This window comes from Urocitellus parryii, chromosome 11, assembly GCF_045843805.1.
Source record: "Urocitellus parryii isolate mUroPar1 chromosome 11, mUroPar1.hap1, whole genome shotgun sequence".
In the NCBI taxonomy this organism is placed as follows: domain Eukaryota; kingdom Metazoa; phylum Chordata; class Mammalia; order Rodentia; family Sciuridae; genus Urocitellus; species Urocitellus parryii.
The window spans coordinates 7,321,904-7,334,830 of record NC_135541.1 but is presented as its reverse complement, the minus strand read 5'-3'; the positions used below and the strand labels follow the sequence as shown (position 1 = coordinate 7,334,830).

The window sequence follows — 12,927 nt, the reverse complement described above, 5'->3', positions numbered from 1 at the left end:
CCCAGAACGTACGTGTAGAGTGCCGGTGAGAGTTCAGGAATAAAGAGTTGCTGTTGGAATCTACAAGTTTTTGTGGTGGCTCGGTTATTTTGTGCCCAGCCAGACTGCGGCATTGTTTAAGATCCAAATTTCAGTGTCCATACATGGAGGTTTTTTTGGGGGGGTCGGGGGAGGGTGGTGAACCCAGAGGTGCTTAACCTCTGAGTCACATCCCCAGCCCTTTTTATTTATTTATTTATTTTTTGAGACAGTGTCTCACTAAGTTGCTTAGGGCCTCTCTAAGTTGCTGAGACTGGCCTCTAACGTGTGATCCTCCCACCTCAGCCTCCTGAGTCACTGGGATTACAGGTGTGCACCACCACGCCTGGCTCATTCCCCTGTGCACCCCCTGTGGAGGCCTTGGGGCTGCCAAAGCAGAGGTGACAACTTGAGGCTACAGAGACAGAAGAGCCCACACAGCCCTTTACAGAAAAGACTCCTGATTTCAATCCTGGGTTGAGGCCAAGGATTTAGCCTTCCCCTGGCCGCAGCTGGGTCCCCACCCACCCGGCTCCACCCTACCCCCAGGCTACCCAAGAGAGAGTGGTCTTTGAAGGCTTGTAGCCAGCAGAAGGCAACTCACAGCCACTGGGCATCCTGTCCCTGCGGGACACCTCACCAGGACTTCAAGAGCACCAGCTGCTCCAGTGGGGACAAGGAAACGAAGGCTCAGAGGCCAAGCACCTGCCCGAGCTCCCACAGCTAAGCAGCAGCTTCAAACCACAGCTGGTTTAGAATTATGTGCCCAGGGGCAGGAGAGAGGAGAGGGCCACCAGGTGCCTCCTGGCCTGGGCCCAGTTTTCTCAGGTGACTCGCCCCTGGGGCCTGTTCCCTAGCTCAGTGCAGCCCCCACACCCATGTTCCTGCCCCGTCTGGGCTCTGGCTCCAGCCTGTGCCCCCCCCCCATCCTGGCGGCCAGAATAAACAGTCTACCCCAGCGTCCCCAGCGTCCTCTCAGACAGCTCCCTGGGAACCCCTCTCCCCGCGGCGGCCTGGGGTTCTGAAGCTTAATGGAAGAGGAAGCCTCCGCCCTGCCCAGGAGGGACAGGGAGACGTAATTCCATGGAAAACGGCCACCTGTGGGGGGTGGGAGGGGCACCATCTGGACTGAAAGGATCCATTCTACCTGCGTTTTCTGTGTCTAGACCCGCGGGCCAGGAGGAAGGCTGGCCAGGAGAGGGGCCGCGGGCAGAGGCTCTGGATAGGAAGGGGAGGTGGTTGACGAGGGTTTTAAACCGTCTCAAGTCTTCCAGACTCACTTTCCTGAATGCCGAGGCGCCCAAGCCTCCCCTCCCCACAGAGATCCCCCCAGCCTGCGCCCGCACTCCTGTTTGCTTTGGCCAGGCAAGAGGCCCGGGCTGGCCATCTTGGACAGTTTATGTGCCCCAGGCAGCCATGCTGGCAAAGACCCTCCAAGGCCAGTTTTAAACCGTATGTGACACTCTTTCCACTAGACCAGAAGTGCTTCCAAATCCAGGCCTCTGGCGCCACGCCGCTGGCCAGCTCTGCTCAGGGAAAAGAAGCCAACTGTGAGAGGCAGCGGGAGTGTCTGCTCCCACTCACGTGTGTCTGCATGTGTGAGTGGAGCACGGCACAGTTGCTGGTGTCCCCATCCTTCTCAAACTGGGCATGGCCGCACATGCCTGTAAGGCCAGCAACTCAGGAGGCTGAGGCAGGAGGACCACAAGTTCAAGGCCAGCCCCAGCAACTTAGAAGACCCTGTCTCAAATAAAAAATAAAAAGGGCTGGGGATGTGACTCGGTACTAGAGTATCCCTGGGTTCAGCCTCATTAGCATAAATAAATAAATAATGTTTTTGCTAGAGACGGAGGAATGGGTGGGGTGGGGCTCAGTGGCAGAGCACATGCCCAGCTTGCATAATGCCTCGGGTTCCAACCCCAGCAGCAGCAGCACACACACAAATGTGTGCAAACACACAGACACACACACACACACACACACACAGCTGGAGGAAGGGCAAGGCGGGGGGCAGAGTGGCTCAGCAGTGGGCACTAGCATTGGCTCCTAGAATTTGGCCCCCAAGACTTCTGTTCCTTGGAAGGACGGTGATCCTTGGGAAGCCCCTGAACTGTACCCCCATCATCACCCTGGCAACCCGGGGCCATCCCCGGCCTGAGCCCCCACAGAACATCCTTACCACTCTTGCTGCGTCCACCCTGAGCTCCCACTGTGTCCCAACCTGGTGGCCAGGCAGGCTTCTCAAACACAGATGCCATGGTCCACCTGAGTGCTGGACCGCCCCTCCCAAGGCCCCAGGTGCACTGCAGAGGAAACGCGGTCCCCCATTGCTGTGCCTCTCACACCCCAGTGGGCACAGGGGCTCCCAGGGCTCTTGTTAGATGAGATGCAGGGTCAGGTGGATTTGGGAGGTCTGAGCGGGGCCTGGGAGTCTGCACTTCTCAAACGTGCCCAATTGATGCAGACGACCCTGGCCCAGGGTCCATACTGTGACCACGCAGCCCCCACCCCAGTGCCAACCCCACCCACCCACCCCCTGCCCTGCCCCACTCCACCCCCCACTTTGGCACCCACCTCCCAGTTCTGCTTGCTGTCCCAGCCCCCAAGCATGCCCTGCCTGGGGCTCCCTGTCCCTCCAGGAGGACTCTGTCCACCAGAGGTCCTGGGGGGTGGGACACTGCACTCTGCTCTCTGCCCAAACATTATCTCAGAGAGGCTTCCCAGCCACCCTGCACCCATCACTCCCCCACCCACCCATCACTGTCCCCTCGCCCCTCGTGACTCTCCCCAGCACCCAATAACTGTCCTCACAAACCCCACTCCTGGCCCCGCCCACCCTGCTGCACTTGGGACCCCAAAGCTCATTACTGAAGGCTTGTTCTCCAGTGTGACCGTGTCCCCAGGTCGGGCTTTGGGACGCGATGGGCTCTCGAGGGCCCCACCGTCACCCCTGGCTGGGCCCACGATGGCTTCCGGGCTGAATGGACTGCTGGGAGGAGGGAAACTCTAGGAGGGGGCTGTTGAAGGGAGTGGGTCCTGGGGGCCACCCCACTGCTCTGTCCCCCCTTCCTGTGGTCAAGTAGGGCTCCCCGTGTGGCAAGGGAGGAAGCCAGCCCCGGGCCAGGGCTCTGCTGTTCTGCTCACCGCTGTCTGTCGGCACCTAGGTCAGAGCCTGGCAAGAGTGTGGGTGACTGAAGACACACCTCAGGGGACATTTCACGCTCCTGCTCCTGACGTCTGGCTTCAGTGACTCCGTTTCTGCCCTGGGGAAAGCTGACCTGGCCTCAGTGCCCCACACAAGGTGAAGCATAAACCTCGGAGGGGGGCAGAGGGTGTCAGCCAGAGCATGGGGCCAGAGCAGGGGCCCAGGGTGACGGGGGGTCACAGGTCCACAAAGCCGGCCTGGCCCACCCTCCAGAACCCTCCAGAAGCTCCAACCCCAGGTGAGACTCTGACGACACCCCAGCTGTCGGGGGGCAGCAGGATGGCCAGAGGGTGCCTGGGCCAGCCTCGGCAGGGAGGGGCCTCTCGGGGGACTTTGGGGAGCAGGATGCATGGCCCTGTCCCCCCAGGAGGAAGGTCGGGTGGGGGTAACCCTGAAATGAGGGTGTGCCAGCCCCAGCTCTGCCCTGCAGTGCCCAGAGCCTTCTCCACACACTGGATGCGAACCGGCACCTCTGAGCCACGAACCAGCTCCTCAACAAAGTCGGCCCTGGCCAGCAGGGTCGTGACCCGCAGGACTGGAACTGCAGGACTAGGGGTTCACAAGTGCTCAGCGCCCCCCCCCCTGCCTTGGCCTCCCAAGATGGAAAGAGGAAGGGCCTGGCCCAAAGCCGCCCAGCGGGAGGCAGCAGGGCTGGCATTTGAACCCCAGCTGCCACACCACAGAGCCAGAAGCTAGGACCCCTGCTCCTTTCTGACCCATCCTGCCTCGCTCCATGGGCCCCTGGGCCCGAGAGCTTCTGTCCCAGGGAGAGGACTGCAGGGCAGCTGACCGACCACGCCCCTGCCCCTCCAGAGCCCGTCCACCATCCTTCCTCGCTGGCATCCGTGGAGCTAGTGAGAACCACAGGCCAAGGAAGGAGGAGCCCAAGTGGTGGCAGAAGAGGCAGGGAAGCTTCATGCAGGCGCCGCATGTGACATGGGGACACAGAGAGGCAGCAGTGGTGGTCATCTTCCCCTCCACCCAGCAACCAGCAACCAGCAACCACCTGCCCCACCTGAAGATGCTGGTTCTGGAAGGCTGGGAGGGGAGCCCGGGAATCCCTGGGTGGTCCTCTCCTGATGGTCTGAGGCTTATATGCTTTGAAAGTAAATGGAGCACCTCCACCTCTTAGCAGCTGTTGGTCTTGCTGAGGCTGGTTAGAACTTATGATCCTCCTGCCTCAGCCTCCGCAGCTGATGGGATTCCAGGGGTGCACCTGGTGCCCAGCAGACTTCTTAAGTTCTCTCGGTCTCTCTCAGTAAGACAAGGCTCGAGACCCACTTTTTTTAAATTGTTGGGCTTTTGGGGCCCAACTTTCAGCCGCAGTAGTGGTAAAGAATATGCCTTGTCAATGAAGAACACGCAGCCTGTGTGTGCTTGGAACTGGGGTAGAATGGTCCAAAAAAGATGGAACCGGCTCCAGTGGTCGGGGAACAGCTACCACCCAGCGGCCCAGGCAGGGCCGGCTTCCTGGGCAGTCGACCTCTAACTCTAAGGCTCGGCGCCTCTCGGGGCTCCCTCCGCTCACCGAGGTCGGGAGGCAGCTCAGCCACAGCTCCAGCCTCCCTGTCTGGCCTCACACCTCCCTGGCTGGCAGGACTGAGTCATGGAAAAAGTTAGCACTCCAGGCTGCAGCTCACCTCTCCCACCAAGCCCACAAAGGCCCCTTTCACATTTTCTGGAGGGGAGTGCAGACAGTGTGGGGCCCTCCTCCCAGGCCTGGACATGAAATTTCAAACTTCACCCTGGGTGAGATTCTGTACCTCCCGCCCCGAGGAAACTGAGAGAGGAGGGGTACCACGGGTGGAGGATGAGGGGACTGGGAAGGATGTGTCCCGTGCAATTCTCACTGAAACCACAAGGACCCTTAGGCCTGGCCTGCTGACCCTGCACACCTCCAGTCTGGTGCCCCTGGACCCCATCTTCCCTGGGATTTGTGGGGTGTTTACGGTCGTTCTTATTCAGGAAATGGCTGTCCGTCAAGGTAATTCTAGCCCCAGTGCTCCTCCCTGGCAGCTGATGCTGGGGGAGTCTGAGGCTCACAGGAATGCCAAACCACACTCCACATCCTGAAGGTGACCCTAGCAGAAATAGAGCCACCACCTACCGCTGGCTGTCCCTAGGGTCTGCCATTCTCTTTTGATGTGTTCACAGAAAACTTCATCCCAAACTCGATGGGAAGCACCTGTGTGGCCCTGATGGAGTCACAATGATCTACTGAGACTGTTTCCTGCTGCACTGGGTGGCACAATGACACCTACCTCCCCAGGCTGCTAGGGGAATTAAAGGAGAAAATGTGTGCAGGGCCCATGTGCTGGTCCATTTGGGTTCTCAGTCTCCTTCCCCCCACGCCACCCTCCATCCCAATCACACATATCCCCAGAGATATAAGTGGGACCTAGTGGTCACCCAAATGGTCCAGCATCAGACAGCACAAGGTAGCTGCTTGGGGTAACCATGCTTCTGTAGATGGGTTGCAGGATGATACCTCCGTGCTTTGGTGTTTTCTGCCATGAAAAGGTGAAGGGGGCTAAGATCTTTGCAAGTCCTTTTAGACTCAAGGTGTTAACTTTACGTGGAGGGAATAAAAGCACAGTTGGACCGAAGAAGGACTGCGGTCAGCTGAAAGCTTGGGCAGCTTGGATGTGTAGTGTCTGACACTGGCCACTAGGCGGCTCCAAGGATAACAGATGAGCACAGAGTCAGGCACAGTCTGGGGGGTACCCAGCTTTGAGTCCTCTTCAGAGGCCTGGTGGGTCTGTCTCTGCCAGGCTGGAATTTCTGTCCCAGTTTTATAACTTCAAAGATGGAAAAAAGCAGTCCCCAGACTGCATTCCCGCCTTTAGTGGGGTGCTGGGAGTCGAGGAAGACAGTGGGCTGCCCTGGGCCATCCTCTTGGAGGGCGGGGTGGAAGCAGCCCTTGGAGCCTGGGAACCTGGTCCTCCCCCTCCCCCTTCCCTCTGGCCAGAGTGGGGTGGGGTGGGGAGAGGAATGAAGTCTGGATTTGGATCCCTCCATGCTGCACTTCCTGGCTGGGTAACCTGGAAAATGGACTGTGGGTGCCGCTGCTGCAAGGTCAGTGGGAGGATTACGTGTGAGGACACAGGCCCTCGGTGGAGGGCGTGGAGTTCTGACCTTCCACTCCCTTTTGCTCTTCCAGCAGTTCCCATTCACCCCGAAGGAAGGAAGATCTTCACCTGCCACACTTCTCCCCAGAACCACAGTGCCTTTGCTGGTGAGAAGGTGGTCCCCAGTCCTCTCCTCCCCAAATCAGCATTTCTCAAAGTGACTTTCTCACCCACACAGAGCATCCATCCAAAGATCCTACTCCCGTGCACCCAGACCTGCTGAATCAGAACCTCTGGAGCTGAGGCCCAGGCCTCCCAGTCTGAACAAGTCTCAGACTGGAAAAGGCTGCCCCAGATTACAGGGCAGCTCCCTGCTCACTCTCCCTCCTCAGCCCAGAGACGTGGAGAGGGGGCGGGAGGCAAGTCCCATCAGCACTTTTAACTGGGGCTGCTTTTTCGGGTGACTCACCTCCCAGACTTCCTCCAACAGACAACTCTAAATAGCTCAGTCCCACCCTCCAGCAGGGAGACCTTCTTGCTGGGAAAGGCAGAAGATAGCAAGGTGGGTGCCAGACACCCCAAAGGCGACCCAAAGAGAGGAGCTGCTCCTTGCTCAGCCCAAAATTCGGGTTTAAGATGTTTTGTTTACAGTCTTTTGTTATTAAGGAAATGGCTGTCAGTCAAGGTAATTCTAGCCCCGATGAGCAATAAATATGCTCCCAGCTAATCTTATGGGGATTTTATTGGCACCTGGGGCGGAGGTTCCTTTACCCTGCCCACCCCCACCCCCCAAAACAAAACCCTGCTTCCCAGTGGGTCCCCCCACCCGCTCAAGCAACGTGTGAGACTTGGATCAGACTTAGAAAGTACACTCTGTAAAGATAGAGGGCGTCTGGGCAAAGATGGGGCGTGGCTTCCTGGTTGTACCTGGAGGCAGGGGATGACCAAGTGACCTGAAATAAACTCTAGGCGACCTGGTTGGATCGAGGCATGCGCGAGCTCCCTGGAGCCTGCCCCGCACGCTGGGGTGGTCACCTGGCCCGGGCCAAGAAGAATGTCTCTGGGAGGAGCCGGCTCGCTGGAGTCGGTTCCAGCGTGTTCGAGTTCCAGCTGCGAGCCCTCAGGGACACCGGCGGCAAGTCCCGGCTTGCAGAGACAGGAGCCCGTCCCAGGAGTGAGCGAGTCGCAGCGAGCCCGTGTGCGCGCCCAGGCGCGCGCCCCGCGACGGCGCAGGGGGAGGGGAGGTCGCTGCAGCCACTCAGAGGAACGGTAGTGAAGCCTCGGAACAACTTTAACTGTCAATCAGACTTAATGGGGTATTAAAAAAAAATGGGGGGTGGGGAGGGCCGCCCTCTTGCTCCGCGCCGCAGCTGCCCCAGGAGCGAATGAATAACGCCGCGCAGACGATCCACTCATCTGATCCACGCGCGCTCCACGCCCGGGCCCTCTCCAAGTTGGAAAGGACAAAAAGAAGGCAATAAATCTAAAAGGAAGAGAGAGGGAACCGGATTGAGCGGCAACTCCCAGCCTCTGCTGGAAGAGAGGGAGGGAGCCGGAGAGAGCGAGCGAGCGCGCGCGAGGGCGAGCCCTGCACGTAAAGAAACTGACACCCGGACCCCCCACTTCTCCTGCACGTTGCTGGCAATCAGATCGCGTTTAAGCAATTTCCTGAGCCCAAGAATAGCAATGAGTCGGGAGACTTTCGCGGGCTGAAATTGGGAGCTCCAAGCACTTTTCCCCCACTTTTTTTTTTCCTGGAGAAGGGGGCGCGCTACAATTTGGAAACAGCTTTTTTTTTTTTTTTTTTTTTAAATCTTGCACTTTGAAACCGCGGGACTGTGGCAGGGTGCGCGCGGGTGGTTGGTGCCTTTTTTTTTTTTTTTTTTTTCCTTTCCCTGCCTAAACTCCTCTGTCAGTCTGTAAACATTACCTGAGAATTCCCCAGCCGGCACGGCTGCTAGGGCAAGAAACTTCTTGTTAGAACTTCCCACCTCCGGCTTCCCCTCCACCCCTCCACGGTCCCAACCTTATAAGACGCTTTTTCTCCTCCCGAGGATTCATCCTTTTTTTTTTTTTTAAGTCCCCCCCCACCACCAACTTTTCTCAGCCTGCTTTGCATTTGTGGAAAGGTCATTTCAAGAGTGACCAGGTGGGACGCCTCTCTTTTTTATTCGGTTTATTTATTATTGTTTTGGGGTGTTTTCTTTTTTAATTCCTGTTTTGTTCAGTCCGGGGAGTTTCGCCCCCTGCCCGGCTCCGCGGCGCGGAGGATGGTGTGGAAATGGCTGGGCGCCTTGGTGGTGTTCCCTCTGCAGATGATCTATCTAGTGGCGAAAGCAGCCGTCGGACTGGTGCTGCCCGCCAAGCTGCGGGACCTGTCGCGGGAGAACGTCCTCATCACCGGCGGCGGGAGAGGCATTGGGCGCCAGCTGGCTCGCGAGTTTGCAGAGCGCGGCGTCAGAAAGGTACGTGGGCACCGCGACTCCGGGGAGTGGGCGCTGAGGGCCAGGGGCCCTTGGCGCGGGGTGCCCCCACCTGCTGCGGCCGCCCCGATCCCTCGCCTGGGAGCTGAGTGTCTCTGGCCACCCCACTCCCCTGCGCCTCACGCAAGCGCTGAGCTCCTCGGTTTCACCTTGTGGATTTCCCGGCACCAGACTGTCTATTTTGGCAGATCCCGAGCTCTTCGGCTCCTGGGGGATCGGTGGCTGGCTGTTTGCCCCCATCCCGAAACTTAGGAGACCCACCCATTATCCACGTGTTGTGATCCCCCTTAGCCTTCCCCCCCTAGTGCCACCACCCGCTGAGTTCAGGGTGTGCGCGCTCCCTGGTAGAGCGGGGAGCCGCCTGCTAGTTGGCTCGGTGTTTTCCTTGGCAACCCCCTTCCCAGCCCCAACCTGGCGGACTGGACTGCAGCTCTAACGACACTGGAGAGGGGGGGTACTTGGTTTGGGCTTGTAAAGGAAGGAGAGGGTCTTGGCAGCACAGGCACTAGAAGGCCCAGGTGGAAATTAGGACAGAGGAGGAGGGGGTAACCAGCAGCTGATAAAGAGCCCTTGTTCTCACCTTCGACCCTGCCCCCTCCCCCAACACAGCCTTGGGGAGGTGGCACCGAGGGGAGGGTCCTGCTCGCTGGGCACTGCCTTTAATATTTTGGGGGTCCCAGCACCTCCTGTTTCAGTTTTTGGAGACCTGGTGCTGCAGAAGTGGGGAGAGTGAGCCGCTGTCACCCCAGTCCCAACTCAGCTGGGCTGACTCACCCAGTGACAAGAGCAATCGAGAGAGGGATTTGAGGCCGGCAGGCCAGGCCGTCTCCAGCCAGCCCTGTGAAGAGGAAGAGCGAAAACAGGGAATTAGTTTGAAACTTAAACTGTTGTGAACCAGGGGTCGAGAGGGCCAGCAAAGCCAGCTGATCTGACACGGAGCCACATACCTTGGGGATTAAGTAAATATGTACTGTAGAAAACCGAACCTGCATGTAATTCCAGGTTGCTTTTGTTTTGTTAAATACTGCCCTGAGATTTACAATCCCTCCGGGGTGGCTCGGACTGGGACTGAACTTCGGAGTCTGAACTATCGGCCAAAGCTGATTGCCGATTAACTCTTCCTTAGCCGGGCTGGCAGGGCCTGTCACCACCAAGCTAGTGGGGGACCAGCTGTCCACGACTCCCTCTTCTCCTTGGGTGGCTTGGACAGCTGCTTGACCTTGCCGTTGGAAGGAGAGTTCGGAAGTGTTTTTAACCCTTGGACGTGCGAGTAAGAGGAAGGAAGGGTTGCTCTCAGCAGTTTCACTTCCTTCCCTGGATGCCTCAGGGCAGGGCTCCTGCCTGAACCCCTGGCAGAGCCGGGATCCATGGGAGGGCAGACTGGGGAGGGAATTGTTTGGGACAATTGTGTGTGATTGTCATTCCTTAGCTGTCCACAACCCACAGAGGCTTCTGAATCTTCCAGCTGGCCCAAGTCCTGAGGCTTGTAACTGACTGCAGTAGGCTTGGGGAGTTCTTGGTCGACCTGGAAAAACTTGACTGACTATAAACAATCCTACATGAAGGAAGGCCATGGCATGGGAGGGGGTATAACGTGCAGGTGGGGCTGCCAGTTCATGCACTGGAAGCCACGGCCCCACCTGCCTTGGAAAGGGACACCCTCTTCCAGGAAATAAGCCTGGGGCCAATTGCAAATGTGTCTTAAATTGGTAGCAGGCTCACCCAAACCGGACCCACAGGGCCCTGCAACTTCCCAGTGCCATTCATACTAGGGTCAGTCATGGACCTGGCAGGATGACCACGAGGGCTCCCTGCAGCTCATAATGATCTGACCCATTACTGGGGCTGCTTTCTAATGAGCCTTTCGCTTGCTGTCATGGTGGGCAATTTGGAATTCCAGCTTCTTGCCAGAGTGCATCTGGGGCCAGTGAGTGGACTTTGGGACAATCCCCAGGGCCAGGAGTGTTTCGAGGTTCGATGGCCTTGGGGACAAAGGACCAAGTGTTGTGGGAGTTGGGAATTTACAAAAGAAACAGCTGAGTGGGCTGGGGACAGGTGTGAATAGTGAGCTTGAGGGTCGCCCAGGAGCACTGGGCAGGGCTGGCACTTTGGCCTGCGTTGCTGGTGGGCAGGTGGCTTTCCCTGAGAGCCCTCCCTGCCTGGGTTCTGGTGGGAGTGAATCTGGAGGAGAGAGGTCCCCAAAGGGGAAAGAAAGGAGGCGTATCAGTGCCCCTCCAAACACCTGACCTGTCCAGGAAGAGGGGGGTGACAACCCAGTTTCCATAATGGCCTTGAGTGAAGCGATTTGGCGACATTTGTGGGTGGTAGAGAGTCCCAGGCTGCAAAGCTGATCCAAAAGAGGATTTTCTTAAAGGAACACAGACGCTTCAGAGTTCCAAAGTTCCTAAGCGGGAAAACAGCAACCCTCACCCACAAGAGGATTATCCAGAGGTAGGAGACTGGGCCATTAGGGTCTCCAAGGGGAAGGCACTTGCTAGGTCCTTCCTGCTGCATCTCTTTTTAATTTTCTGTACCCTCCTGGAATTCAACAAAGCTTTCACAAAGCTCAGACCCACCCACTGTCCCTGACCAGTCCCCATGGTCTTTGACTTGACATGGTTTTAGCAGGCGCTCCTGGGAGGAGGAATGGAAGGGGCTGTGGACTGTCTGTGGCTACTGTGGCTTTTCCAGCCTTTGGTCCAGTGTCAGGCAGGTGGCTGATGAGAGCCCTGGGCCTGTGGCTGAGGGGCACTCTGTGTGGGCCCAGTGCCAGGCTGGGGACTTCAGGGCCTGTTTGGGAGATGGGTGAAAACCCTCATATCTGCATTCACAGTGCGTGGCCTGCAGCCCTGTGTCTGGGCCCAGAACTCGTCCTTCAGGAATGCTCCCCCATTCTGCAAGCCCCCTGTCCTTCCCACTCCTCGCCCTGGAGGCTGCCCAAGCCCCTCATGCCCTTGACAGTCCCCAAGAGACTCCACTCCCAAGCCTGTCCACAGGGTCTGGCGAGTGTTGGCCCAGCCCTGGGCCTCTTGTGGTGCAGCAGAGATGAGCAAAGGGGGGAGACAGGGCTTACAGCAGAAGCCCAAGACTGTGTGTGTGTGTGTGTGTGTGTGTGTGTGTGTGTGTGCGCGCACGCGCGCGCACATGTGCAGGTTTCCTGTGGCCTCTCTAACAAATTACCACAAACCGGGCGGGCGGGTGGCTTACTGACAATAGGGGACTTGGGGAAGGATGTTTGTCCTTGTCCCAGGTTATCTCAGCCTTTCCTGCCGTCATCGGATCCCACTAAGTGAAAAAGAAGCAGCTCTGGGCTGGAAAAGACTCAGTGCCCCCACTCCGTGGGACACCCACAGCCACTTCCAAGTCCTCTCAGCAGCCACCAGGTAGCTGTCTGCCTGCCAGTGATTTATTTCAGTTCTTGTAGACTATTTTCATCCTGCAGTGCCCATGAAACTGAGGGGGCCCTGGCTCCCTGGCCGGCGTATTCGAGTTTCCTGGTTGGTTTTTTTTTTCTTTTCCTGTTCTTTTTTTGTACCAGGTATTGAACCCAGGGAAAATTAACCACTGAGCCACATCCCAGCTCTTTTTATCTTTTAGACAGAGTCTCACTAAGTTGCTGGGGCTGGCTTTGACCTCAAGGTCCTCCTGCCTCAGCCTCTCGAGTCGCTGGGATTACAGGTGTGTGTACGGCGCCCCTGCTCTCTGTGATTCCTGTTTGGACTTCAAGTTCTTCTATTTTTTTTTTTTCCCTAGACTAAGTGCATTTGTCGCTGGCTGCACAGGGCCCTTCTGACGATTCAGATACGAGCCTGCTCACATTTATCTTTACGGTTACTTTCTCTGCTCCGTTTCCATCTTATTTGTTTGAAGTCACCACTTTGGGAGAATGACCTCGGCTATGTTTGTGAGGAGGGGTCCCTTCTACCCAGGACATCCCGGAAGGCCTTAGCACCACCATCAAATACTACACAGTTTTGAGTGCAGTATTTTAGTACATTCATTTGCAGTCAACGCCAAGGAGAAGGCAAATGCGGGAAGGAGGTCAGAGGTGGGCTAGAATGGAGGCCCAGAAGGTCACACTGAGCCAGGGACATTGAGGAAAGGTCCCAGGAAAGGGGCATTTTGGGCAGAGGAAGGAGCAAAGCCACAGAAA

At 57.5% G+C, this 12,927-nt stretch overlaps 1 protein-coding gene and 1 long non-coding RNA gene across 3 annotated transcripts in view; one reads left to right on the top strand and one right to left on the bottom strand.

Moving 5' to 3' along the window:
• The first annotated feature begins 7,391 nt into the window (after nucleotides 1–7,391).
• Dhrs3 (dehydrogenase/reductase 3) overlaps nucleotides 7,392–12,927 on the top strand; it is a 32,997-nt gene continuing 27,461 nt past the window's right edge. Inside the window, exons 1-2 of one of the 2 annotated variants that reach the window (XM_026397858.2) lie at nucleotides 8,125–8,440; nucleotides 8,607–8,756. In XM_026397858.2, coding sequence (XP_026253643.1) covers nucleotides 8,607–8,756 — 150 coding nt within the window. In that variant the 5' untranslated portion in view covers nucleotides 8,125–8,440. Of the gene's footprint in view, nucleotides 8,757–12,927 lie in introns of both variants that reach the window. The other variant, XM_026397857.2, reaches the window with a different exon arrangement.
• LOC113189201 (uncharacterized) lies at nucleotides 8,585–9,992 on the bottom strand. The gene is made up of 3 exons (XR_003301632.2): nucleotides 9,722–9,992; nucleotides 9,549–9,612; nucleotides 8,585–8,666 (listed from the first exon to the last, which is right to left on the bottom strand). It is a non-coding gene; the product is annotated as an uncharacterized LOC113189201 (long non-coding RNA).